Below are 26,763 nucleotides of genomic sequence, written 5' to 3'. Positions count from 1 at the left end.
GGGGGCAGTTTCTTTGGGCCTCCCTTACTGTCCACGTCCTATATTGATGTTCTTACACTCACCGTGTTTCTGGATATAATAAAGTGTGAGCGTAGGCTGGAAATGGCCTCCTTTCTTCTCTTGCATTCCTATCAAGATGAGAATGGCTTGGCTATCTCTGAGCCCTTGAAGATCTCATCTGATGAGGACGTGGAAGACTTCACTCATAAGTAAGTTACTGCTCATGCAGCAGAACTAGATGCAGCTTACTGGCACTAGGATAATTCCTTGTCCTCAGTGACCTTTTTCCTCCCCCCAGATAGCTTAGGGAACAGCCCTCCAAAAATAAAGGAACATCCCATCCAAAGAGTTCTCTGAGGCCTCCCTGTCATCTTAATTGGAGCCCTTTGTATGTGTTTGTCCCTCCCTTTTGTGTCTCCCATCTCCAATTAGATGACCAGAGGAATGGTACTTAACAAGCCCCTGATCAATGCTTGTATCCCCAAACAAAGCAAGACCCAAGATCTAATTTGCCTGCTAGCTCTGCTTGCTTAATTAGAGAGCCACCCAAGACAGGTGCTGCCTTTAGCCACTGGGCTGTTCTTGCCCTGAATGGGGCTGAGAGCAGCAATATAGGGATCCACCAGACCTGCCAGACTGGTTTTCTTTGGCTTCCCTCTGCTACTATCACTCCTGTGCATAATGAAAGTGAGCGGGAATAGATCTTATTAGAAAGCAGATGCCCTCCCAGTGTCCCTGAGGGATGGCAAGTTCTCCATCCAAGCCCTTGAGATGTCCCTCACCTTGAGCTAAAACCTTTGGTGCTGAGGGGTCTTTAGGGATCGCATCTGCTATTGAAACAGATAAGTGATGGCTATCTGCCTGGGTAGACTCATTTCTTGGTGTCTAAAGAAACTGCACCGTTGCTACAGAGAATTCTGTGGAGAGTGAAGCTGTGGAAATGCATGGGAGGATGGGGTGGATGGAAGCTTGTTTTGGTGTTCTATAGAAAATGTTTATTTCCTCACCTTCAGAAAACTGCACCATCCTTTCCTGTTATGCAGTAACGACAAGAAGCAGTGAGGCACATGGCAGCTGTTTGTTACCCAAGGAGCCCCAAATTCTTTGTGTAATTGCAGTTACTGTGGCAACTGCTATCTGGTGATGCTGGCAGCAAGCTGCAGAGCATCACCTGCTCTGGGCAAGACCAAGGGAAAGGCCTGTGTCCATTTGTCCAAGTATAGAGATTTGAAGGCAAGTCTACAAGGAGGAGAACTGACAGCCTCTGGGCAACATATGCCAGTGCTCCATCAGCCACACAGTGAAAAATATTTCCTGATGCTGAGAAGGAGCCTTCCATGCTCCAGTTTGTGCCCGTTGCCTCTTGTCCTGGCACTGGGCACTACTGAAAACTATTACCCTTTCTTGCTCCAAGGGCACATTGCTGACTCCTGTTTAACTTGATGTCTACCAGGATCCTCCACTCCTTTTCTGCCAAGCTGCTTTCCATGCTTGCCCATGAGCAGGACTTCTCATTTCCCCTTGTTGAACTTCATGAAGTTTCTGTCATCCCATTTCTCCAGCCTCTTGAGGTCCCTCAGGGTGGCAGCACAACCCTTTGGTGTGTGAGCTGCTCCTCCCAGTTCTGTGTCAGCTGCAAATTTGCTGAGGATGCGCTCTGCCCCATCATCTGGATCGTTAATGATGTTATAAGCAGGACTGGGCCCAGTACTGACCCCTGGGGTACAGCACTAGTTACTGCCCTCCAGCTGAACTTACCACTGATCACCGCTCTCTATACTCATCCATTCAAGTCGTTTTTGACCCACCTCGCTGTACCCTCATCCATCCTGTACTTCAACTCCTCCTCTACAAGGATCTTATGGGAGACAATGTCAAAGGTTATACTGATGTTTAGATAGACAATATCCACGCTTTCCCACCACCTACCAAGCCAGTCACTCTATTGTAGAAGTATATCCACAGCAGAAAGACAACAAATTGGTCTGAAGATATTAATCAGTGAGCAGATGCCTTTAAGATGAGGAACCAATAATCACGGGCTGGGATGTTGTTAGTGTTCAGCCACATGATACGGTAATAAAAAGGGAAGGATCTGGAAGGTGTTGGGACTGGCAGGATAGAGAAGATTTGTTGCATGGGAAAGTTCCTTTGGAGCCAAGACAGGCTCATGATCCCAGGATCTCGCTCGATACTTGCCCAACCTGCAGTGAGAGTGCCCCTTTGCCAAGGCAGGCACCTCAGCACCACCCTGTACCACAGCAGCCGGCATGGGGAGGAGGAGGCGGCGGCGGCAAGAAGCAGCAGCCTGTTCCTGCCTGCCTTGGGGAGGCAGCCAGAATCTGCCCTTCCTCCAGCACTGCGGTGGGGTGCCTCCTCTGCTGCACGCATTGCCACTCCTTGCTCCTTTCACAAGGTGTGGTCCCCTCCTCTCCATACATCTCAGGTACCCCGTTACCATCCCCATGTCATCTATTCCTTCCCTATGGGCTCTGACCCAAGAAAGCTTGCCAAGCAGTCCAAGACTGGTAGACTTTGCCTTGGAATTGTGCACGAATAATGTGTGCTCCTAGTAGACAGGCTATTTTGGCTCTCCAGACAATCCCTGCAAGACGCTGAGCAGCTGAACCAGTTGAGAGCAATTAAAAGCCACTAATAACCCTGCCAGCTCAGAGAGTTCTATCAAACTTAGTTTCAGTGAACCACTGCAGCCAAGCACTGGCAGCTCTGTAAGGCTTGAACATGGAGACAAGGGAGGTGATGCAGGACACGTTCCCAGATCACTTGCTGATCCTGACTTAGCATCCTTTGGTCTAATTCATTGAGGCTGCTGATTCAGCTGATTCTGAGCAGCACCCAGGAGTAGTGTGAAGCAATGCCAGGCCCTGGTGGTGCACTCACAAAACTTCAGAGGTGGAGGTAAGAAGGATGGCACTGTGCTCCCATTCATAACCAGGGGATGATGTGCCTGCACAGCCTGGGTCACCTGGATACTGGCACGTCTCATGGGATGGGTTGGCCATACCCTTCCAGCAGAGAGCTGCCTTGTAACTGACCACAGGCAGTCTCATTAGCTGCCTTCTTTCAGCAGTTTCAGGGGCAAGAGGCCCTGCATCATGGAGCAATGCTGCACTGTGACTCTCATTTGGCCACAGGTTTGCCCTCGAGCCAGCACTGCTGGAAACCTACCTGCTGGTGCAAGGTTTTAAGCTGCCTTCTGCTCAGCTACCTGTATGGACAGCCTGATGTTGTTCAGGAGATGCTCAGGAGAACTCTCTCCAGAAGTGGTCTTTCTCATCCCAAAGGCCACTTGCCACTCTCTGGTATCATAGAATCACAGAATGGCTTAGATTGGAGGAGAACTCAAAGCCCACCCAGCCCCACCCCGTGCTGTGGGCAGGGCTGCCACCCCCCAGCTCAGGCTGCCCAGGGCCCCATCCAACCTGCCCTTGAACCTCCAGGGATGGGGCACCACAGCTTCTCTGGGCAGCCTGTGCCAGGGCTGCACCGCCCTCTGAGTAAAAGATTTCCTCCTAACACTGTACCTACATCTCCCCTCTTTTAGTTGCCTTTCTCTTTTCTATTGCAGCTATTGGCAACAGCTGCCTGTTAGTTCCTTGTATAAATGGGGTGTGAGCCATGAACCCCTGCCAGCATTCGCTCCACCAGGCACCAGCTCATATCCTTTAAGATACCCAGAGGCCTCAGCATTGGGCATGTCAAGAGAAAAAGAATGCGATTAGATAGAAAGGAGTTGTGCCCCTTGAAACTATTCCTCATCATGCTCTGCCTGCTTTCCCCCAGCCCCATTCGGCAGTAGCTCACTCACCCACATTTCCAGCTTGGGGCTGCTGGCGGCCAACAAGCACAGGGCTGCATCCCAGGGAGCAAACGGCGTGCAATGCAGCTGCCAGCCCCACAGTACGGCTCCAAGTCACGGCTGGGCTTTGTGTGCACTTAATCAGCTCCATCTGGGCCGGCCTGCAGCGGTTGGCATCATCTGTCATGCTTCCCCTTACCCTGCGCGGGGCCATGCCGTCCCTCTGTGCCATAGAGTTTCAAAGCTGAAGTCACCATTCACCCACCCATTGTCCTTTCTTCCAGGTAACGTGATAAGATGAGAGGTAATGACCTCATGTTGAACCAGGGGAGGTTCAGGTTCAATATTAGGGAAAATATCTTCTCTGAAAGAGCGGTGCTGTGCTGGCACAGGCTGCCCAGGGAGGTGGTGCAGTCCCCGTCCCTGGAGGTGTTCCAGAACCGTGTGGATGTGGCACTGAGGGACATGGTCAGTGGGCATGGTGGGGATGGGCTGGTGATTGGACTAGGTGATCTCAGAGGTCTTTTCCAGCTTTAATGATTCTATGATCTTTGTTTCACTCTGAGGGATACCCTCCTATCTAGGGCTCTTTGCATCCTCCCACTGTACTATAAATGTGGCCAGAGCTCTGGTTTCCCAAAGTGGAAACTGTGACTCGATGAGGAGCTGGTCAACATCCAGGACCAGTCCTCGAGAGCATCCCAGTTGGCAGCCTCAGTTTAAAGAAGGCTGAGCCCTGCATTTTGAGGTTGGCCTTACCCCAGCCACTGCAGCCCTGGGACTCCCCTTGCTCAGCTTACCAGGCGCTTATTAAGTTGGAGGAAGCCCTAGACCTGGGAACAAGTTTTCATCACTGGGTGTGAATTCTCCAGGAGTGAATGACACTGCATTCATCCCTTGTTTCTGTGTCCTGAGGCACGGGGCTTGCTGGCTTCTCAGCATTACCCCTCCCTCTTTGGGGAGATAAAAGCCTTTCTACATTGCTAGCAGCCTTACAGCAAGGTACCCCACCTTCTGTCCTTCATCTCAAATCTTTCATATGCCCAAGAGAATGAGGAGCTTTGGGAGCAGACCACCAGAGGCACCCAACTGCTCCTCCAGCATCCCACTGCCCTGTGGGTTTGATAGCTCCAAAGCCCCCAACCCAGCCCCACTGCTAGTTGAGCGAACCCACCCTAGTCCAGATCTTGACTTTGCTCAGACCACAACACATGCAGGAGTCGGGAGCAAGCAGTTGGTTCTTCCCAAAAGGCAGAGCTGCCCTAAATCAAGAAAGCCCGGTGCCAGGTCCTCTCCTCTTGTACCCTTGCTCCTTTGCTGCTCCCTTATGTAATCCTGGCACTGTAGTTAATGCTACAACTTCTTCCATGTCCTCAAAAGAGGGGCTGGGACCCCAAGGGTGGCCAGGACCCCAAGGGTGACCAAATAAAGCCCTGCATGGGGAGGAGGCCCCTTTCAGCTCTCTACTGGTTTCCCTGCCCTTTACCCTAAAAGAACAGGCAAAGGGAAACAACTGCCTTTGTTTCTGTGCTGAGAATGGCATCTCAGCACAGAAGAGATGTATCTGCATCTCGTCAGGGGCACGCAAAGTCCCCGCGAGCCTCGGGAGCCCTGGCACACAGCACACATCCGTGCTGACATTGCTATTGTTGAGAAGGGGTGCGCTGGCAGCAGTGGGGCTATTTCTCCCAACATGTTTCTCTCCAGGAAAGTCATGGCCAGTGCCTGCTTGCTCACAGACCTCCCTCCCCACAACTCTTGTCCTGAACACACACCAGCCTGGCTCTTGCCAAGGGGTTGGCGCTTTTTGGACCACTCCACATGCCTCAAGGGGACAGAGAACAGCATCTTTCCACCAAAATCGAGCTCAGAAGACATGGCCTTCTCATGGGGCTGGAAGTAGGAGCCTTGCAGAGAGCTTGCATCGCTCCAACTCCACTCTTGCACCCATGATGCTCCTTGTAGGGCAGGAAGAGCATTATATTACAGCTTGAACCCAGCACACTGCATGAGTGCCGAGGCCAGGAGAACCTCCCTGCTTTTCACAGCTTGGTTTGGTTGGAATGGAAATATAGCATCCTGGTTGTCACCTGCTCTTGAGTAAGTGCCCAAGAGCCTGGAGGCTGTACCTCTCAGATGTCTGGGTGTTTTGAAGATAATCTACCCTACACGAGAAAATTCCTAGACTGTAGGATTTGAGACTCGCATGCACATGCAAATCTTGATGGCCACAGGGAAATTGAGCATGTAGCTCCACATTTCGTAGGCACCAAAATGGATTATTACAAGAGGGAGCAGAATAAGTGCTTGTGTGAAGGTGACCCTTCTCCCACAACTGGCCAAGCTCTCCAACCACTCTTTCAGCGCACTGGCACAGACAAAAGTGCATGCCCCATGGCCTGATTGTCTATGGGCCATATAGGGCTCATCCAAAACAACTGATGGTCTCAAAGAATCATTTGGTTTGAAAAATACCACTAAGATCACCTAGTCCAACCTCCAGGCCATCCCCACCATGCCCACTAACCATGTCCCTCAGTGCCACATCCACACGGTTCTTGAAAGGAGGGAGAAGTCCCTGGAGAGCAGCACGGCCCCATCACTGTAGTGCCATGTGTGTGCCCATCAGCCCCACAGGGAGCCACGGTCCCCTTCTCAGGGATGGGAGCATCACGGGATGACGCACCCCAGCATTTCCCACTGCCTCCGATCTGCGATAGCATCGGAGAACAGCATTTTCCCTCCCCAAGCAGCACGTCTCCTCTGCCTGCCACGCCTTGGGGAAGGGAGGCTGCAGCTCTGTTGAAACATTCTCCCATTTCAGCAGCTCATCCCGATAGAGAACAGGCAGCTTAGGAGTGTGAGGGCAATTGTTCCAACTGTCTGTAGGGCAGCAGGCAGCTGCTGTCCAACAGGGCTCAGGACAGCCCTACAGAATGAGGCACGAAATGAGGGATGACAACTGGGACTTCTGAGGCAATGTCAGTGGGTCAAGAAGCATGCTGGCTTCGGTGTGCTTTGGGGTTTCATCATCCCATCAGCAAAGTCAATTCAAGGGAACCCCTTGCTTTGAGATCACTCTTGCAGGCTGCTTTGTACACATACCGTGGCTGAGTTTCTGTCCCATGGGTGTTGCAGGAGGAACGTGCCTGTATTCCATGAGCACGCTGCTCCCCAGCCCTGGCTCCTGGAAGAGCTGAAACCAGCGCCTGGGCTGTCTCAACATGTTCCAGCTCGGCACCCATTTGCAATCTGCATATTAAACACAGCAAACAAACCTCTGCCCAGCATGTCTCAAAAGTCGCTCCTGACAGACAGCAACCCCAGACAGGTAATATGCCTCAGCAGATAGTTTAGGTTTGAAATAGAGTCAGTAAATAGCAGATTTCTTAGCTACAGTGAGGATGCTGATGTGGGTATTGCAGCAGTGTTACCGCAGCCAGATGATAGCCTGCAGCTCTCCTGCACTTCTGCATCCATACACCTGTGCTTCCCACAGCACCTGTGCAGTTGCATCTTCTTTCCCTTGCACTCCAAGCACTAACGATTAGCCCACGAATATTCCTCACCTAAAGGACAGGGTCATATTCCCTTTCTCTCCAGCACTGGGCTGATGCCACGCAGTTCTACCAGCACTGCAAGGAAGCATTGCAGAAAGAGTGCTAGGGCTGATGCTGCAGCTGTTATGGAAATCATTACCCAAGGTCCAGCAAAGTGGTGGCAACGCTTTCCCTCTCGTCAGCATCTGCTGAGCTTGGAGCTGTGCTTTCAAAACACGTCACTTCTTAAAGGTCAGCGTGGAAACCTCTTCTGCAGTGTCTGCACAGCAGAGCAAAGCACACTGCACCCCAGAACTTCTACTTTCTTGTTTCATTCTGTTTATTCAGAGTTATTTATTTAAGGAAAAATGGGAATTGATCTCACTGGTCAGAATTTCATTTCTTGTCAGTTTTTTTTTTTTTCAAAAGAAGAAATAATATCAGCTTCAAACTTCACGTCAGAGTTGGACACCCCCTCTGAGCTGTGCCACTGTGAGCAACATAGAATCATAGAATCACAGAGTGGTTGGGTTGGAAGGGATCTCAAAGCCCACCCAGTCCCACCCCGTGCCATGGGCAGGGCTGCCACCCACCAGCTCAGGCTGCACAGGGCCCCATCCAACCTGGCCTTGAACCTCCAGGGATGGGGCACAACAGCTCCTCTGGGCAGCCTGTGCCAGTGAATATCTCTGTGTCAAAAATAAGGACATCCTTTCCCAAGGCATCAGGCCAACGTTCCTTGGGTTGATTTGCCTTTGCTTGCTACCCTCTGCCAGGTGCCCCTAAACCAAAATGCAACAGCCTGAAATCTCTCAGCTAAATCACCTGCTGTGGGGTTCACATCTGAGTTAATCAAGGGCTTGTCTTTTTTTGCATGCTAGAAGGCACCCAAATGGCATGGGCCAGCCATCTTCATGGACTGGTACAGCTGCTGCCTATCCATGACCCAGCACCTGGCCAGGATATTGTGCCCATCCTGCAGCCCCACAGATGTCACCAGGAAACCAGGTGCAACAAACAGGCTGTGTCTGGATGGGGTTTATGCCCTGGGGGTGAGATGGAGCCTGATTTGAGCAGCCAAAGCGGGGGTGGAGGTGGGGAGCCCCAATTTGGGGAACACCCCAGCAGCACTTTGAGGTGTGTCCAACACATCCCAGCATCATTAGCATGAGCAGGAGTCATCCACGCTTCCCCAAGCTGTAATTTCAGTCTCTCTCAGATAAGTTACAATGCCTAGGTATTTGATAACATTTGCAGGGTTATCTTCATCACTGGGTAACATATTTCCATACTGATTTAATGAAAGCAGAGATCTTGGAGTCAGCAGGAGCAGGAGCTTAACAAGCAGCTCTTAATCCAGGAAACTGGATGTGGTCGGAAACGTTCCAGCAGGAAAGCTTGGGAGATCCTGCTGTGGCTCATTCCTGATGTGAGGTTTGGAGTCTGCGAGATAATAAACCCAAGTTTAGTGCACCTAATCCTGAATTAAAGAAAAACTACAGCCCACGTAACACAAAGTGGCTAAACAGGTACAAAGATCCTCTCCCACTCGAAAGATGTGGAAATCACAGAGGGAGTAATCGCTGCCTAAACAGGCCCTTGCCAGCTGAGGATTGATGTGTACAGGTGGACTTTGCTGAAGTAGTGCATGGGCTTTTCAGCCAAACACTCCTCCAAGGTCATGGCTCAGGATGCCCTCAGACACATGCCTGACCAGGACGTTTCTTTGGTATCTGCTAAAAGTCTTTGGTTAGAGCCACCCAATAGCTGAACAACTTTCTTTCTTTTCAAGTACAGGGTAGATGTCACACTGAGTGACATAGTCTGGAGTGGTCACAGGCATAGGCTGATGACTGGACTAGATGGTCTCGTTGGTCTTTCCAACCTTAATGATTCTGTGGTTCTACGATTCAACACAGCGCCCAGCAGGTCATCCCTTGACTTGGAGCAGCTGGACGCCAGCCCTCAGCACTCAAGATCCATCCAGTTATGCTGATCCATAGCAACGCCTATCAGCAAGACCAGAAGGCAGTACCTAAATTAAACCTACCTGCAATGATGAAACTCACCTTTAGCAATCATGTTTCCATCTTCATCCCAAGCTGAATTGCAGCATCCATGTTGGAAAGGGTGAGGATGTCCATGAGATGAGCTGAGAGCTCAAGAAACAGTGCCACCTCAGTATGGAGAGCTCCTCATGGGTGCTTTTGGTGTTAGAGGAGTGCAGGCAGATAGCTGGGGCTCTGGAGGAAGAGCTACAATGAAAACCATGGGCAGACCTGGCAATAGATGGGGGTCTGATTCCTTCTACAGGAATGATGGGTCACAGCCAGCATTAGGGGTTGAGCTCAAGCCCCACAGGCAGCAGCAATTGTTTGAGGACTGTCCGGGATTTCTCACCAAACGAGAGCAATTTGCAGTTTCCAAAGAGATGGGGACATTGTGAAAGGGAAGGCTAGTGAGAGGGCAGTGAGCCTTCTCAGGAGCCGGGCTGTCTCTGAATCAATCATACAACCACAGATGCCTTAGGCCAGGACCTGAGCAGGATGCCTAACACCTAGCATAGGACATGCTGTACAGGGTCTCTCTTTGTTATGATTTCTGGCCTCATGCCCACTTGTAAATGCAAATTTGGTCTGCCCCTGCCACAGCAGCCCACTCTCCTGCCTCCTCTTCTCCTCAATCCATCCTGCTTAGGGCACAAGATCACAGTTTGGAGAAAGCAGGTGCAGTTGTAGATACCACCTGCCCCACCTCATAGCCAAGGCTCAGGTGCTACTGAATTAATATTCCGCAGACACTGCTGCTTTCTCCTTACTTACAGCTCCCTCTGGCCAAATAGCTTGTCATGGCCACGGGCACTGTTTGCAGCAACAGCATAAGGTCAATTCACTCCCTTAGGATTGCATAAAGGAGACCTTTCCTGGCCGGATGGCTGGAGGAGAAGAGATTTATCCCATTGGTGAGTTCCCACACAGTAGGATGAGCCTGTGCCACCAAGATCTGCTGTGGCTTATACTCATCTTCCTCATCTCCATCCTCAGCTGATCAAATGTGCCGATAATCAGCCAGGACATCCCCTTGTTGGCTGACCAGCCAAACACTGATAAGGAATGAGGTGATGGGAGGTGAGGATTACCAAACCCAACTGGCCTGGCTCTGTCCTTCTCAACCCACAGTGGTCCTTCCCATGCCAATCCTGTCCTGAAAATAACGGGCCAATACCTCTGCGTCTTCAGGGCAGTGAAGTGGGTAGGAGTGCTGACAGGAGCATGGTGAGCAGCGACCTTCTTTTCCTTGAATTCATCTATGCCTCATAAGGACATTGATCCTCAACCTTTAGGTTTTGGTGTCTCTCCATAGTGGCTTCAACGCATGGGTAGGAAGGGAGATACAGCATTGCACCAATGCCGGTAGCTCATGGCCCACAGGCAATGGGACATCTCATTACTCCCTTGCCTGCAAGAGTGGACACCCTGTTGTGCTAATGTCAGGCATTTTTATTCTAGACTTCTGGAAAGCCAGTGGAGAGCCCTGGACTTCCAACAGACAAGCATGGGCTACCAAAGGGAGATTGAGATCTAAAGGCTGAATTTCCTTGATGTGAATGCCCTTCCAGCATTTCCCCTGGGCCCTGGGATGACATTCCACTCTTGTTGTCACCTGTTATCCAAGAGCAAGTGCCTAATCTTCCCAGCAGCTTTTGGAGGAATGTTCTTGGGCATGCGTGACTCCTGGAGCTGGTGCCTACCAAGGCTGGGTAACAGTGCACAGCCTCCAGAATCACTGCAGGAGACGTGGAAGCTCCCCTTCATTTTTGAACAGCCTCCCCCATGAGCAAATATATAGAAATTTCCCTTCATGGTCCACCATTTTGTGCAAAGGAACAATCCCTCTTCATCCAGGCACTTGTGTTACAGGGTGCTCAGCAACGTGCTGGAAGGCTGGAACAACTCCATGCCCTCCTGAGCTTCAGAAGGTAGGAGGCTCTCCCTGCTACTTCTGCTGGCACTGATGGGACCAACGAGAAGTACCCAACAAGCCTCTGGAGTTCTGTGTGACTGGGGTGAGAGAGGGGGGGTGTGTCACGTCCTCAGCCCCAAAGAGATGGAGAACCAACAGGCCTCATAGAAAGGGAAGAAGAAAGCATTTCAGTGTGTTTCTGTTTTGCCTCTTCTGTTTCTTCCTCTTGAGGAAATCACAGAGCGTCTTGTGATTTAGAGACAAATATGCAAGACAAGGAAAGATTGAAGCCACAGGCTTGGCCTGCTGCCTGAATTTTTTCCCTCTTCTTTCAGCATAATTACAGTTGAGCCATGTAGTGATTGGGTAACTTTTTCCAAAGGGATCCTTTCACCCAGAGTGAATCATGCTTGCCACAAAGGGAACACAAAGTGGAGGCAGCTAAAAGACCCACAAGTCCCATAGTTTATTATGACAAAGCATTTTGCCCCCATCCCCTTGTTCCTCAGCCTCTCAGACGTGCCCAGAGTAGGTGCAAGAGCCTGACACCGAGCTTTCTAGGATGATTCCTCCCCATTTCTCCAAGAGGACTCCTCCAGGCTTGCTGTGCCCTACAGTCAAGAGGAACCACATGGTTTTGAGGGAATCTAGAGGTTCTGCAGAATGGCAGCTGCTTTCCCTTCTTTGGCTCCTGTACCTACTAGAGCTGGTGGCAACATCTGGGTCAGCAGCTGGACAGCTCTGGGGGACCACAAGACTTGTCATTATGGCTGGGACTCCCCAAATCCAACATCAGTCCTCTGCACCTGGACCACAGAGAGTTCTTGAGGCACTGTATACCCTTAGACATATTCCAGCTCCTAGTTTAGCTGAGCCGAAGAGCGAAGCCCTCAGACACTTCCTGCCAAGCTTTGATCCATCCCACATTTTCCATGTGGGATGAAAGGCTTGGATAGTAAAATACTCATTGTGAAACTATTTTCCATTGACTTCGTGGCCACACACAGCTGGATCTCCTCCTGGAGTGGCCGGCAGCCTGCTTGGAAGGGTTGGGATTAGCATCCTGGAGAGGGGCCTGCATGAGGGAGGGAGGAGGCACGTCCTCCCTTCCCCCAGGCCAGCTCCTCCCACCTTATTCTCGATCCTATTGGTGGCTGGGGTTGAGGAAGGGCTGGCACTACTCAGCTCTCCATCTATTTAAAGGCAAGGGTGGGGTCCTACAGCTACTTGCCTGGGACTTTTGCACCTTGGACAAGAGGAGCACCAGCCTGCGCAGCCACACCATGTCTTGTGTGAGTAGGGAAGGGATGGGGAGCATGGAGCCCAGGAGATGGGCTATGGGGAAGATGTTGTCTTGGCAGCAGGGTGCTTGCACTATCCTCTACCTGCTCATCGGACCCTGTGTTGGAGGCTCTGCTAGAGCTGGGTGTCTGCTGCTGGGAGATTTGGGATCCCTGCTGCATCTATTACAAAGAGGTGGCTGCTATTTCTTGTTCTGGCAGAAGTTTTCTTCCCTGCAGGATTCCTCTGGGGAGATATGTGGGGGGTCCTTGCTGGATTGGTTCCTGAGCTGGGGTAACCTGTTCTGCAGAGGTTCTGCTCCAGGGAGCGAGCTGCAGTAGTATTATTGCTTTCTGAGAGTCTCTTTTCTCTGGGCTGCCCTACTGCTTGCTTCCTGGCTGCAGTTTTCATGAGTCACTCAATCATTATTTCTTGTATGAAAATGCACTCCTCTAAAGTGCCCTTCTGTGAGTACCAAGGACTGTTGGAGGGATGCTTGTATCAGGGAAGTGTTTGCACTTTGATTTCTTGCGTTAGTCTGAGAGGGAATAATTAGGGAGTGCCCCAAGTGCAAATGAAACTTAGGTAGAAGAAAAAATTCTTAGTATTCTTGTGGTCTGGCCCCTGGCGTGGCTGGGAAATAAGTACATATGGATATGAGTAGTAGGATATTTTTTTCTGCTTGACAAAATGTGGAAAAGTGCATGTAAATTTCTTGCAAATGTTAAATTTTCAGAAATTGTGTCCTTAAATTTTCAGAATAGTGCCCTTGGACACTAGGTAGTGGAATGTCTGAGCCCCTGCACTCAAGCAAGGCTCGAGGTCCAAACCCAAGCCAGGGGAATGGAGTGGAGGCTCCATCCCTGCATAGCCAGGTTTCTTGGGATGACATGAGACCCATACAGTACATGGGTGTGTTCAGGATAGGATGGGTGTGATGGGAGCTTGCAGGTACTCTCCCTTCACTGCCATGAAATATAGTTATGTTGATGACAGCAGCAAAGAGGAAGGTTGGGAAATCAGGCACATGGTTTCACTGATTGGAGTGACTTCTCTGGGGTATCCCATGTGCCTTGCCCTAGGGAAAGGGAGTGTCCCTATTTCTCCAGTGGTCCAAGGCAATGCACTGTATTAAGGCAGCAAGGAGAGCTGTCAAGCCAAAGCAAGTGAGCCAGCAGCTACTGAGTTAATGTCTGCCTCCATGTTCAAGCAGGGACCAGTGTGCACCAACTTGGGTCTCAAGCCTGGCCAGCGCCTCACTGTCAAGGGGGTGATTGCACCAAATGCCAAGAGGTAAGTTGTGCTGTGTCACCCAGGCATGGCCAAAGCACCACACTGGGTTGGCTTCTGCTAGTGGGGACAGGAGGAGTCCCCTCCCTTGGGTGGGAGAGGATCAGCTTTGAAAAGGGTTAACACCAACAGTGTTTCCCGGTGAGTCATTGCCTAATGCACACTGCAGACATGCTCTACTGCCAAGGAGCTAAGCCAGAGCAGATGTGAAGCTCCAGCTGCACGCACTGGCAGCGACCACATCCTCTCTAGCATAGAGTAAAGGAAATGGAAGCTCAATCTATACTGAGATATGGCTTGAGATCATCCCAAAAGCCACATCCTCTCCCCTGCATGAAGGTTGCCCAGGAGCACCATTTCTGTCCCTTGCTGTCTTGGGCAGAAGACTACAGCTCAAGCAGCTGGGGACATCTTGGGTGTGCTGGTGTCATGGATGCTCTGAGCCACGGACCCCTAATGAAGCCAATGGAAAAACTGGAGGTCCCACTGGTGGTGGTAGCGTGGTCTCAGGGTGTTCAACCAGTAGAGATGCCTCTTGTATGCTGGTGGGGAAGGAATGGGGGAAAAAGTGGTGAGTGGACAGGTGCACCAAAAGTGCTCCTAGCTCTGTGGAGATCAGTGGCTGGGGTCCTCAGGGAAGCCTCTGCAGTAGTCCCCAACCCTCATGCAGCTCTGCTATTGGCAGAACCCCTTGTTGGGTAAGGTGGAGCCCAGAGCTGCTGTACCCGCACTAGCGGTGTTCCAGGAAACATGTCCCAGCTCTTCCCAGTGCCTTTGAAGTTTGATACTGTCAGCGTGAAGCCTCCTGGGCTTTCTCTTGCCAAATAATATTCCTTCTCACTTCTCATCTCAGTAAGAGGCCTGGAGGCAAGGTGGACAGCAGGCTTGGAAGTTGTTTCCTCCCACTGCCATTGCAAGGTGCTTTGGGATAGCTAATGAGATGTTAATTACTGCAGCTGCCTGCAGGGTGGGGAGAAGCAGTGGCTGTCAGGTGGGGTGCAGCACCAGCTAACTGTTTAGGGCTGGAAGGAATGCTGTGACAAGCAATTCCTAGGGAGCTGGCTTGGGTGCAGAGTAACTCAGTGTTCAGGGCTGCACACTGAACCTTGGCACCCTCAGCTGGGCTTGATGGAACAGACCTAGATTCTATGTGTAGCATGCAACAGACGTTTGTCTCCTTTCTTTGCAGCTTTGTGATGAATCTGGGCAAGGATGCAACCCACCTGGGGCTTCATTTCAACCCCCGCTTTGATGCTCATGGTGATGTGAACCTCATTGTGTGCAACTCAAAGAAAGTGGAAGAGTGGGGTGCAGAGCAAAGGGAGACAGTCTTCCCTTTCCAGAAGGGAGCCCCAATAGAGGTAAAGCCTGGGATACACTCTCCATATGTACTGTATTCTGGACTGTCTGTAAGGGAGGTGGCTGGCTTCTCCTGCTTGGCCAGTACCACCATCCAGATCTGAGCAGTGGTGAAGGGTGGGAATCAAATGTGCAAGCTCTGTCTAGCTCCAAGGGATGTTACTATTAAACTGAGCAAGGAATAGGCATCACTTGGAAGACCAGAAGAACACTTCTTCTGCTGAAGAGCAAGTTATGCTGCTGAAGCGTGTTCACTCTGCAGAATGGGGAAGGCTTAAGGGTTTCTTGGCAGAAGTTTTCTCTAACTTTTCCATTTGTTTTGCAGATCACTTTCAGCATTAACCCAAGCGATGTGACTGTCCACCTGCCAGGCCACCAGTTCTCATTCCCCAACCGGCTTGGCCTTTCAGTCTTTGACTACTTTGCTACACATGGAGACTTCACGCTCTCGTCTATCAGCTGGGAGTAACTCCTCACATCTGTCTCAAAATATTAAAAAAAAAACAACAAAAAAACCCAATAAATATGTTTTCATCTACTTGGTCTCAAGAATTAATCTTTCACAAATAACAAACCTACAGGGTGGGACAACTGGGGAACTTGGGGTTGTAATAACCTACTGAGCTGGAGTGTCAGATATGGGTGAGATTGACTAAATACAGAATTTGGTTCTCAAAGTCTGGGTAGGAAAGGGGAAGCTAGGTGGTGGTAAGAGCCTGGAAAGGCAGAAAGTGAAAAGCCCAGGAGGAGTTTGAGCAGGAAACAGTGTTATGGCCGCATACTGCTGTGGGGGAGAAGAGTGGAAGGGTACCTTTAGCAAAGCCATTGACTCATCCAGTCTGATGCTACCTTAACAGCAATGACTAGTGCTACAGGGAAGGCTGTGCCTTGATGGAAGAACACAATCTTTGGGACCTCCCTTTCAGGCTGGGCCACAAACAATGTGAAGTACAAACATTTTGATGTCCTACGGGACACCCTGCAGGCCTGGCCAGGCTGATTCCTCCCACTAGGCAGTTGCGGAGCAGCTGGTGTACTGGAGCTTGTTCGCAAGGAGGAGCACCTCCCATTCTTTTTCCATAATTCATGAGGATCTGCCAGGTGCTGTGCCTCAGGGACCCATGCAGAGTGGGGCTCAGCTGCTGGGGGCTGGGGAAGAGAAGAAAGGCAAGTTGGAGGCAAGGTCTCAAGATGGGCTTTTGGGATGGGAGGCAGGAACACTTGGGGTGTACAAGCATGTTGAGGCTCTTAAGCTCCTGTTGTTCAAAGCCAGACTGCTCTGTACAATCACATTCTGCTTTTTAGGGTCTGTAATAGTAAAGTATTATATCTAGTATTGCCACCCTGTGCACAGTCACTGCATGTGCATTCTTCCCACTGGGTGATATGGGTAAGGCCATCTTGTCTGGGAATAAGAAGAAAGTTTAGCTGTATGGAATTGAGCTGTGCTGTGCTAGATGGACTCAAGGCGTAAGACCCGGCTCACTTTACGTAAGTGGCATTGTCACAACCTGGAGTACATTCAGCAGGACAGAGGGTTGGAGATCTCCTTGGCCACAGCAGGGACACAGTGCTGGTGAAAGGCCCTTTCATGAGCTTTTATGAAGGGCAGCCTCACACAATGTCTTCAAACTGCACTTGGGAGTCATTTTCTGGAAAGATTCTTCAAAAATTTTGGTGGGAGCAAGAGGAAGAAAATTGAATGAAATTTTCACCACAAGCCAGGGGATGAATCTTATTCACGTCTCCCACTAGCGTGGCTGCTTCTTCAAGTGACTCACTGCTCCCATGATACTTGTGAGTCACTGTTGTCTGTGCTTTGTTACAGCTCTGTCCGTTGCCAGAGAGGAGGTGAGAGTGGCTGGGCTTCTTGGAGATATAATTAAGGCATACAAAAGCTGACGGCACCCTTTCACCCACTCTCTGGCCTTGCATAGGGTGAGAGCTGGAGGACTCCTCACACACGCCAGAATTGGGATCCCTGGGATGAACATCCTTGAGCAGTCTTGCAAAAGGCAAGGCATGAAGGAGAACAAGCCAGGCTGATGACAAGGATGGAACACACCACAAGACAGCACAGAAGACAACACGTTTTTATTTCATCACTCAACCCTCACAAAAGCCTGGGAGATATCCCCCACTCAGGGCACTGCTCATCGCCCAGAGCTCCCCCTGCTATGCCCCATGGGCCCCAAAATTTCCCCAAAAGCCAGGAAGGTGCTATGGCCTCCCACTGCACTTGGGATGCCGGCGATAGTTACTGGCCAGCAAGGTGTAGAGGAAGGGGTTGACACAGCTGTTGCCATAGGCCAGGCAAGTGACACCAAAGTTGAGGTAGGCCTGGGCAGTGGGCCCCATGCCTATGCCCTCACGCTGGTACAGCCCGGCCAGTTGCCAGCCCCAGAAAGGGAGGAAGCAGGCCCAGTAAGCCACCACAATGGCAGAGATCCTGGAGGAGAGACGCTGCGAGGGAGCCCGGCTGGCCACTGACAGCTCCAGATGCCAAGTGGAAGAGCGGTACACCCGGGCCAGGAGGGTGTAGACAATGAGCAGCACCACACCGGGCACCAGGACGCTGGTGGCAAAGAGCACCGTCAAGTAGAGCCGGAAGGCCGCTGGCGTCCACGTGGGGATACAGATGCGCTTGTTGGGACCATCTCCCTCCCGCAGTTGGGTCATTGCCATCATGGGGGCTGTAAGCAGGAGGGCGAGGAACCAGAGGATGGCACTGGCTGGCTTGCGGTAAGCGCTGCCAGCCCGCCTGGCCTGCAGCGGCCTGGTTACTGCCCAGTACCTCTCCAGGCTCATGGCAGTCAGGAGGAAGATGCTGGCATGCATGGTGAGGAGGTCCAAGCTGAACAAAAGCCTGCAGCCCACGTCTCCGAAGAACCAGTCATGGGTGAAGTAGGTGCAAACCACGAAGGGGATGGTGGAGAGGTACAGGAGGTCAGCCAGGGCGAGGTTGATCACGTAGATCCCCAAGGAGCCTGCCGAGCGGCCTGCCACCTTGCCAGAGGCCACCACCACCGTGTAGATGTTCCCGACCATCCCAATGAGGCACATGAGCAGCAGCACCGTGCCCAGTGGCCCTGTCACTGGGCTGTCCCCTCCTAGAACACTGCTGATGTCATTCTCACCACTGCTTTCCTCTGAGAAGCTGCCACTCTCAGGGTCTTCTTCAGGCGTTACACTGATGAGGGAAGAGTCGCAAGACATCTTTGGGGATGGGGTGGAAGAGCAGTCAGGCCGCTGGAGACCCACTCTTTCCTCCTGCCTTCCCTGCTTGCTGTAGGGGACACAGCTAGTTCTAATACAAGAGCAGCCAAGGAAGAGATTAATGGTGCAAACTCAGCAAACGTAAGTCTCCGGAGAAGTCTATTCCTCACCTCCAGCCATCCAGCCTATTTTGCCGATCTTGTTCATCACAAGTGCTGTCTGGTGGTTTTCCTCAGGCTGAAAAAGGGACACCTCTTCCCCTTCAAGACTGATAGGTACAAAGAAGCCTCTGCCAGAGAAGAGGAAATGTCTGTGCTCTTCACTAGCTCCTCACTTGTTGCTTCTCCAGTGTTCGCTGGGCAGAAAACCAGCCAACTCCATGGACAAGGGGATTCCTCCTTCTCCCGAGTCTCCGTGTTCTCTCAGCTCCGCTGCTGGGTAAATGTCCCCCCAGCCCACCCCCTGGAGAGCCACCTTGCCCACTGCAAAGGAATGTGTCTGACTCACAGCTTCACACACAGGTGTGAATGCGGCCCCAGTTTGTACTGAGCTGCTAGTTACTAGCTGAGGAGCCAAGGGGAGCTCCTCTTTTAGAAGATGCATTCCTTCTTCCCCATTGCCTTCCTCCTTCTCTCTCCTCCTTTTTCTTTACCCCCTTTCTTTTCCCCATTCCCTCTTGCTCATTTTTCATTCTTTGAGGGAAGATATAATGAAATATAAGATGTCCCAGTCTGGCAGGAGGGAAAAACAATTGTGGCTTTAGGAGGGAAACAAGGATCAGCCCTAAAAACTGAAAAAACTGATGCTGCTCCCTGGCCCTTAACTAGGGAGGGCTAGGGCAAGAGAGCCTGCCCCATACTCATGTCCAAAGACCTCCTGAGGTGTAGTCAATGGGTTTAGTCCCTAGTCTTGCAATCAAAGCATCCCCATGCACCAAAGGTCTCCCATTCTTACGGCCTGGCACTCTCCCACCCTTGTCATTAGTCACCATCAAGCTCCTAAAGATCAAGGGGCTATGTATTTCAGTTCCACTCCTTCCTTCCTCATTCCAAAGACCACCCTCCTCCTCCTCTAAGATTTCCTTCGCTGCCTCACAACAGAGCAGGAAGCAAAAGTGTGCTCGGCAGCACTGCCTTCTACTGGAGTATCACAGTATGACACTTGTGCTGCAAAGCCCTTTGCACCAAGCACTGCCTTGCTCTCCTTTGCCCACATTTGAGCCTCATTTGTCTCAGAGAGCAGACATAAGACTTCCCTTCTACACTACTGCATAAAAGTATATGCATATTACAAATACATATGTAATGTATAGGTCAGAATGTAAGTGCCAGGACTTTGACATACAGAGGGGAGTAGATACTTATGCATTCCTAACTTCAGACATCAACCCCTAGGCTCTATCAGACTCAGCAGAGTGTCTGAAGCCTGAAGAAGACATGCCATCGACTGTTCTCTGCAGGAGCCAGCCCTTCTCCATTGGTTTGACTATAGAGACTCAAATCTGAGAGCTGAACTTCAATAACATGAATGTCCCTAACAGTATCTTCTCTAGGGCAGCATTCCATCTCCCACCACTTTTTTGTTATGGGCACACACACACTGTCCATTTACATATATGTACATAACTGTTGTTTCTGAGCTCAATAGCAATCAGAAGATTATCTCTATACAAACAAGGTCTGAAACTTTCAAGCCCATATACACGGGAAGAAACACGTCTCACACTTGACTGTTAGATTAAATCTTTTAAGTGACCTTTTTTCAGCTGTAGCTCTAGCTGATCAAATAACCAGATGTTTCACATCTCTGTCACCAGCAGAGAAGCCACTTCTTGCAACGGAACAGTCTCTCCTAGTCCAGCAGCCTCGACAGCCGACTGAGCATTAGCTCCAGCAAGGCAGCTGTTTTCTTGTATAAGGTCTGCAGTTTCCTGCAAATGTGATGCTAGGTCCCACGTCCATCACAGCAAGTGCTAAGTTTTTGAGGCTCTATCAACAGGCAAGGCCTGTCAACATCCAGTCAGATCACAGCAATTTACCACTGACAGTTTGCACCGAGGATTCAGTCTCACAAAGTCTTGGACTTGAAGCAGCTTAAATGAGCCCCAGAACAAAGGAGATTGTCCATGGAGGGAAAAAAAAAGTGCTTCAAAGAGTAGGCTGCAAGAGCACTGTGTTTCTCTGATGTCAATCTTCTCTCCTCTCCTGACAGCCCACCCAATAGGACCAGGTAGAGTCGAGTTACAGCAAGGTTCCTGCCTGGCTTCCTATGATTTAAACTTGAAGTAGGCTTCAACTGTAGTGAAGAAAAAAAGGCAGTGCATAAGGGCAATACTCTGTAGCAGAGCAGCAGGAGGGGAAGGAAACATCATCCAGGCACTTACTTGCATATTCCTGTGGTGTCATGGCCTGGTCGATGACACTTGTGAAAGCTGTGATCCAGTCCAGCTGGTCAGCCTCTGTCTCGCAGGTGAAGAGGTATTCTCGGTCAGGCGTGACAATGGTGATGCCATAGGGCCAAGAGAAGTTGCCCTGTGTCCCTGAAGGCAATCCCTTCTGGACGCTATAGCCATTCTCTCTGCTGCCCACAAATACCTCACCCTTAGCAAATGCATCCTGCACATCAGGAGGGAAACAGAGGGATTAACTGTACCCAGGAAGAACCAGCTAATAATAGCAGTGCTCCCACTGGCAGCAGGAGAACGGGTGAGGACCAGAGATGCAGCAGCAAAATGACTTGAAGGTGGTCAGAGGATTCAGAACCGGGAGGCTATGCCCAAAGACAGTGACTGAAAGGAAAACTTATGAGTACAGATCTCGAGAGGTCTGAGAGAGGAAAAGCTGCATCTGTCTCTCCACTGACACCTTCTATGGTACTCCCCTTGCCACCACGACCTTTACACCACAGCCCTCCCTGTTCCCATTGTTTGCAGGCAGGAAGCAAACAAAGAAAGTGCAAGATGAACAAAGCTGGATGGAAAAGGAAAGACCTAGAGTCCATTCAGAGCCACCGGGAAACCCACAAGCCTCCCTTCCAACGGAGCAAAACAAAGAAGCAAGACTCTGTTTGCACTCTGACCCTGTGCTCAACACTGTTGCCTACAGCAGCCAGAGGTCAGACCTTCCCCTCACCAAAGGGTCCTTGAAGTACATGAGCCTGCGGTGATCCAGTGTGAACCAACGCTTCTTAAAAGCCTCTCTCTGCTGTGAAGGGAAGAGGTAACATACGTAAGGTGACAGTGCCCTCTGCCGTGAGCAGTGCGAATGGATGCCCAAAATCTATCCCATCTGCTTGAATCAAGCCCCTGCCTTAACAGCAGCCTTCTCACTCCCTCTAAACTGAGACTGGGGTTCAGAAAGCGATTTTTCGGTCCCACTGTAGTGTCAAAAGAATGGGGGGGGGGGTGGGGAAACTGAGAGAAAAACAATGGAGTAGGGAAAATCAATGGCTCTCTGGCAGGCCCCTGCTAGATTTCTTCACCCACAAGCAGCTCACCTTGGGACCTGTCTTCTCCATGTATCCTTCCTTCAGGAAGTTTCTTGTCAGGCGGCTTTTAATCTGACAAAAAGGTAAGAGTAACATTCACTTAGCCACCTTTCTTTGCTATTCACTTTCAAACCCATGGCCTTCCGTTTGCCCAAATTCAGCTCCCTTTTAAATTATTGTTTGTAGAACTGCTTTAGCCAGGAGTCACTTCTGTCTCTAGTGTGCCCAGAAATAGGAGAGATGAGCTGTTCTCTGCCATCCCAGGCTCCTGTATGCACACTTTCTCGTTTCTCTATCTAAACACTGCAATTTCCACTTCTGTGCCTGGGGATCTAATAATAACTAATGGGCTCTTTTATCAGAGTAACTGAGCATCAGCAGGAGACTCAGCACTGCACTCTGGCGCTGCCTTACCTCATTATCGCTGGCTATGGGAAATGCTACCTTCAGATAATGGAACTGCACGGACCGAATGGCATTGAACCAGTCCACTACCTCCTGAAAATAAAACAGGACAGAACAGAAAGCTTAGGGAGAGCAACAGTGAGCCACTCAAATTCATCCAGCTGCACCCAATACTATGTTAGCTACAAAAACAGCCAGCTTTTTCTCCTACAGGCCTCACCCTCACACACACACACACACACACACACACACAAACAGCACATCTGCACATCTTCTGCAGCAGCTCCTCCCACACAAACCCACTGAGCCAGTGCTCCTGCTCTGCTCCCTGCAGCAAAACTCTCTCACAGACACACAGAGAATCAGAGTTCTCAACCCGTTTACCTACAGCAATTTCCACACATGCACACACCATCTAATCCAACTCATTACTCAGACTACTTGGTATCAGTAAATTCTCCAATCAGCTCAATCACTTTGCAGCATGATGCCAAACAAGATACCTTTCCACTTTTGTGGTAGACAAATATATTTCGAGTCTTGTTGTCTTTGAGATAGGTGATCTGCAAGCCATTGGGGTTCCCAATCTTCTCTGGCTGGAACGTAGCATTGATGACATCTATTTTGACATTGATTTTGGGTTCTTTGGCCTGAGAACAGAATGGTGTTGGTCATGCATGAGCAATCCCAGTGTAAAAGAGATCTAAGTGACTGACTTAGTAGGATAAAGCAGGGTCAAAAGGTCTTAAAAAGGTATTAACTGCCCCTTCCCATCAAAACTGTTCTAGTACACATTCCCTTCACTACGTGGCATGCTCATGCCCAAATAACGGCTCAGCCCCTCCAATCCAAATTTGAGCTGTGCCTACTCTGGGACAACCAGTGAGATGCTGAAAGTGCATCTGACTTTACAGCTGACCTGGTCTAAAGGCTAACTGGCCCCAAAAGGAAAGACTTTACATCTACCCCTCCCTACCCTAAGCCATTTCCTCACTTGTGGCAGTATACTAGCATTTGTCCCATTCATTTCATGGAGACAAAGTAGCAGAAAAGCACTGCTTAAAAGAAAGCAACCGGTTTTTGGCAACTTAGTTCATAGTTAGGTGAGGTTGGTTCCAAGGACAGCACAGGATTGCACAGCCAGGCAAATGGATTGGGATGAAGTGAAAGATCAACCCTTCAATCATCAGTGAGATTGTATGGACTGTATTCAGTCCTGCACTCTTTTGCCAGTGAGACAAGAAAAAAGGAGTCTCATGGAAGTGCCATCGCTTCCCTGCCATCAGCAAAGAAACTGTTGAAGAGGGAAGGATGTGGAGAAGCGCAAAGGGAAGACGAGGGGGAAATATCAGTAGTAGGAAGGGAATCCCTCTTCTATGATGTGTTTCTCTGTTACCACCTCTGGCCTGGGTGAGTAAGGAAATCTCACAGAGATAGAAGAGTCTCCATGACCACACTGCCCTCAGCGGAGAGGTGGGAGCTGATCACCATACTCACGTCCTGCTTGGTGAAATACTTCAGACATCCCTCTCTCTCAGACAACAGGAACTTGCGGGGTTGGAACTGCCCACTGTCTCGACCTCGCTTCCAGAGGATGCCTTCCTTCACCCCTAGGAGTAGAAAGGTCAGTTTGAAGAACATCTCCCCAAGAGGCATCCACCAGCAAAGCAAATGCTTTTGAGCAACACCAGCTGGTAATACCACACTTGGAAGCAACCTATGGCAGTGCCAAACTACACTTCCCACAATTTAAACACCTCCAAGACCATTTCTCTATCACCTATCAGGCAGGTACTTGGGAGTACTTGTGGGATATGCAGCACTGACGAGCTTTCTCCTCATGGTGCTCAAAAACTTCCAGTAAAGGCAACAGGCAGGAATTCTGAAGTTGTGCCCTGCTCTTACCATCTGTATATGGAAGCTGTTTTCCCAGCTCAGTGAACTCTTTCCGTTCGTATTTGGCCCGTATCCACTGTTCTCTCAGTACTCTGCAAGGAGAAGTGACAGGTAGCTTAGAAACAAACTGCAGCAATCCAGAACTGCCCTCCCCCCTTTTCATTTGTATGCAGCAACTTACTGGCAGTCATTGTAGGTTGGCTGGTAATAGTAAATAGGGATGTGAGCTTCATACATGGCTTTAGTCACAGCATTCCCATGCTTGGCCAGAAACTGCAGTTAGAAAGAAAGTTAGTGCCTTCTCTTTGATGTAGACTCATGTTGTGCCTGGATGGAGCTGGCAAGTGAGAAATTAGTAATCGTGAGCGATAAAGACCCTGAACCTTGGCAAGATATGATGCAAGAGATCTGTGCCAGCCATAAAGTAATAGGACACAAAGAAGGCACACAAGGCAAACACATCCTCCCTTTCCCAGCAGCTTAAGAGGAATTATCCCCACTTGCACACATGTAGCAAAGTGACTACTTACGACATTAATCTCCAACTTTGTGAGGCCAAAGGCCAAAAGAAGAGTTGGTGTACAACCTAGACCCAACCCCCTGACATACCAGTGGGACAAAGTTCTCACCTGCACCTGAGCATCATCCCAGTGGTCCATCTTCAGCGATTTGACTTTGCTGATGCTAGGGATGTTGCGGTGAATTCCTGAGCAGCTAAGGCATATAAAGACACCCAAGGTAGAGGATGCCCAGTCAGGATCTGAGAGTATAAAAAAAGGGGTATGACTAGAAATGGTAAATTCCTCGGGGAGATATGCCTCAAAAGAGAATGCATTACTGAGAAATGGAGATCTTGGTAACCATGGTTTCACCTGAGCTGACTAATTAACCAGGTGTACAGAAGGCAGTCTGGAAAAAGCATAACTAACACTGCCACGTTCCTCCCGCTTCAACTGCTTAATCTGAATCTCTGTTAACTTGAACCTTGGAAAACTCCAAAGCGCTCTGCAAACTCCCTTTGGGTAAAGAATCATCTGAGATTCCAGGGGCTGTTTCGGGTAACACAGCAAACCCACAACACTATTCAGCTCAGGAAGTGAAAAGCAACCATAAAATCAGAATTCTCAGGGGAAAATTTAAGAAGGTAAAGTGGTATTAATTAGACAAATTAAGTTGTCTTGGGTGGTATGACCCACACGTTCCTTTTTGAAGGAATGCAATGGGCATTTTTAGCAGTGCTGGTAGACCTCAAACCGGTACCCTTTGGAGAGGATAAGCTCTTCAGTATAAGAAACCTCCCAGGTACCCATGGCAGGTTGTCAGTTCAGAGCTGAGTCACAGACAAGACAATGCCCTCCTGAATCACGTCTTCTTTCTGGAGCAGTTAGGGTTCCACTGGGAACTTTCCTGTCAGATCCTGACTGGACGTGACCTTGATTTGTGTCTGAGATCCAGCACTACTGCAACCCACAGTGCTGCAGCTCTGGCGCTGTCATATCCCTATCCTTCTCTCCACCAGTACTGTGGCAGCATCTCCTTCCTTTTCCATTGCTATCTCACCTCTGGGGCCCTCTGCAGCCTGGAGAGATGGAATCAACTCACACAACAGCTGCTGGGCTTTGCACAGGTTCCAACAATCATCCCCTAGCATCACTCCTTCCCTTGCTCATGTGCCTCAAGGCACTGAGCTGGCCACAATGGCTACTAGAGACCAAACCCAGTCCTTTCTTCTGACCCATCCTCAGAAGATCCAGCCCTCAGGGACTCACCCGGCTTCCCGCAGTCTGCACACACAGAGTTTTCTGCTCTTCTCCACACCTCCCTCAGCGCCTTCATGCTCTTATCACCTCCAGCCATGGTGTCAAATTGCCACCCCTTTGGGCAGGGCAGGTGCCTGCGACTTCTGCCCTTGCGGTGCACCCTAAGGGAGAAGGAGGCACCAGAAGGCCTTGCAGGAACAAGGTGGGAAGGCAGGAGAAGCCCTGAGGAATATGCAGGCCTAATCGTGCACCTGAGCCAGCAGAGAACAGTCTGGGGCAAAGAGGCCGGAGGCCGAAGTGCACCCAGGCTGGGAGAGAAGAGGAGGAGGAGGCAGCCGAACCCATGGGCGTGGAGGGAAGTGCAGCAATTAACCACAGAACTGGTTTTTCCGCATTTCTGCTCGGGAGAGGACTGGCCAGGAAAAGAACACCAGTAGCCTGAGAACTGATAAAGCCAACGTGGCCTGGGATGAGGTGTCAGGGCTTGTCACGCTTTGCGGGCTGGCTCTGCCAATGCTGCCCTTCACAAAACTCGTGGAGCTTTCACTAAAGCCAGATGGCTGCCACGCAAGCGTTACACTCATTAAAGCGAGGACGGGAGGCCAGGAGAGGTTCCCGAGTTCAGCCAAAGCCAATCCAGTCAGTCAGCAGCAGCAGACCACTCCCCACCACAACTGCTCCCGCATCCTGGAGACAGCCTCAGAGCTCAGATCTATCCTCACACACACCTCCCGCGGCTAGGAAGCGC

At 50.4% G+C, this 26,763-nt stretch overlaps 4 protein-coding genes across 6 annotated transcripts in view; 2 read left to right on the top strand and 2 right to left on the bottom strand.

Moving 5' to 3' along the window:
* Positions 1–103, top strand: part of PDXP (pyridoxal phosphatase) — a gene marked incomplete in the record, with an annotated part of 11,070 nt that extends 10,967 nt beyond the window's left edge. Inside the window, 1 exon segment of the mRNA XM_021385492.1 lies at positions 1–103.
* On the top strand, positions 12,460–15,790 carry LGALS1 (galectin 1). 2 transcript variants are annotated; one of them, XM_021385458.1, is made up of 4 exons: positions 12,460–12,614; positions 13,817–13,896; positions 15,083–15,254; positions 15,578–15,790. In XM_021385458.1, the coding sequence occupies exons 1-4, from the start codon at positions 12,606–12,608 to the stop codon at positions 15,719–15,721; spliced, it is 405 nt and encodes a 134-aa protein (XP_021241133.1). In that variant the 5' UTR covers positions 12,460–12,605; the 3' UTR covers positions 15,722–15,790. The 2 variants fall into 2 exon arrangements, with proteins under 2 accessions (XP_021241133.1, XP_021241127.1); XM_021385452.1 differs by having other exon boundaries at positions 12,469–12,614; positions 13,814–13,896.
* On the bottom strand, positions 17,330–20,048 carry LOC110393019 (urotensin-2 receptor-like). Its single transcript, XM_021385431.1, has one exon. It carries the CDS (start codon positions 18,466–18,468, stop codon positions 17,473–17,475), a length of 996 nt encoding a protein of 331 aa, XP_021241106.1. The 5' UTR covers positions 18,469–20,048; the 3' UTR covers positions 17,330–17,472.
* On the bottom strand, positions 20,201–26,382 carry LOC110393012 (arf-GAP with dual PH domain-containing protein 1-like). Of its 2 annotated transcripts, XM_021385419.1 has the most exons (12): positions 26,267–26,382; positions 26,025–26,176; positions 24,885–25,015; positions 24,437–24,528; positions 24,265–24,347; positions 23,857–23,969; positions 22,863–23,009; positions 22,369–22,452; positions 21,964–22,026; positions 21,600–21,671; positions 20,852–21,083; positions 20,201–20,763 (listed from the first exon to the last, which is right to left on the bottom strand). In XM_021385419.1, exons 2-12 carry the CDS (start codon positions 26,110–26,112, stop codon positions 20,735–20,737), a joined length of 1,134 nt encoding a protein of 377 aa, XP_021241094.1. In that variant the 5' UTR covers positions 26,113–26,176; positions 26,267–26,382; the 3' UTR covers positions 20,201–20,734. The 2 variants fall into 2 exon arrangements, with proteins under 2 accessions (XP_021241094.1, XP_021241097.1); XM_021385422.1 differs by lacking the exons at positions 26,025–26,176; positions 26,267–26,382 and having other exon boundaries at positions 24,437–24,592; positions 24,885–25,016.

This window comes from Numida meleagris, chromosome 1 (genome assembly GCF_002078875.1).
Source record: "Numida meleagris isolate 19003 breed g44 Domestic line chromosome 1, NumMel1.0, whole genome shotgun sequence".
In the NCBI taxonomy this organism is placed as follows: Eukaryota; Metazoa; Chordata; class Aves; order Galliformes; family Numididae; genus Numida; species Numida meleagris.
Note: the sequence above shows the minus strand (reverse complement) of the source record. Positions and strands in the feature narration are given on the sequence as shown.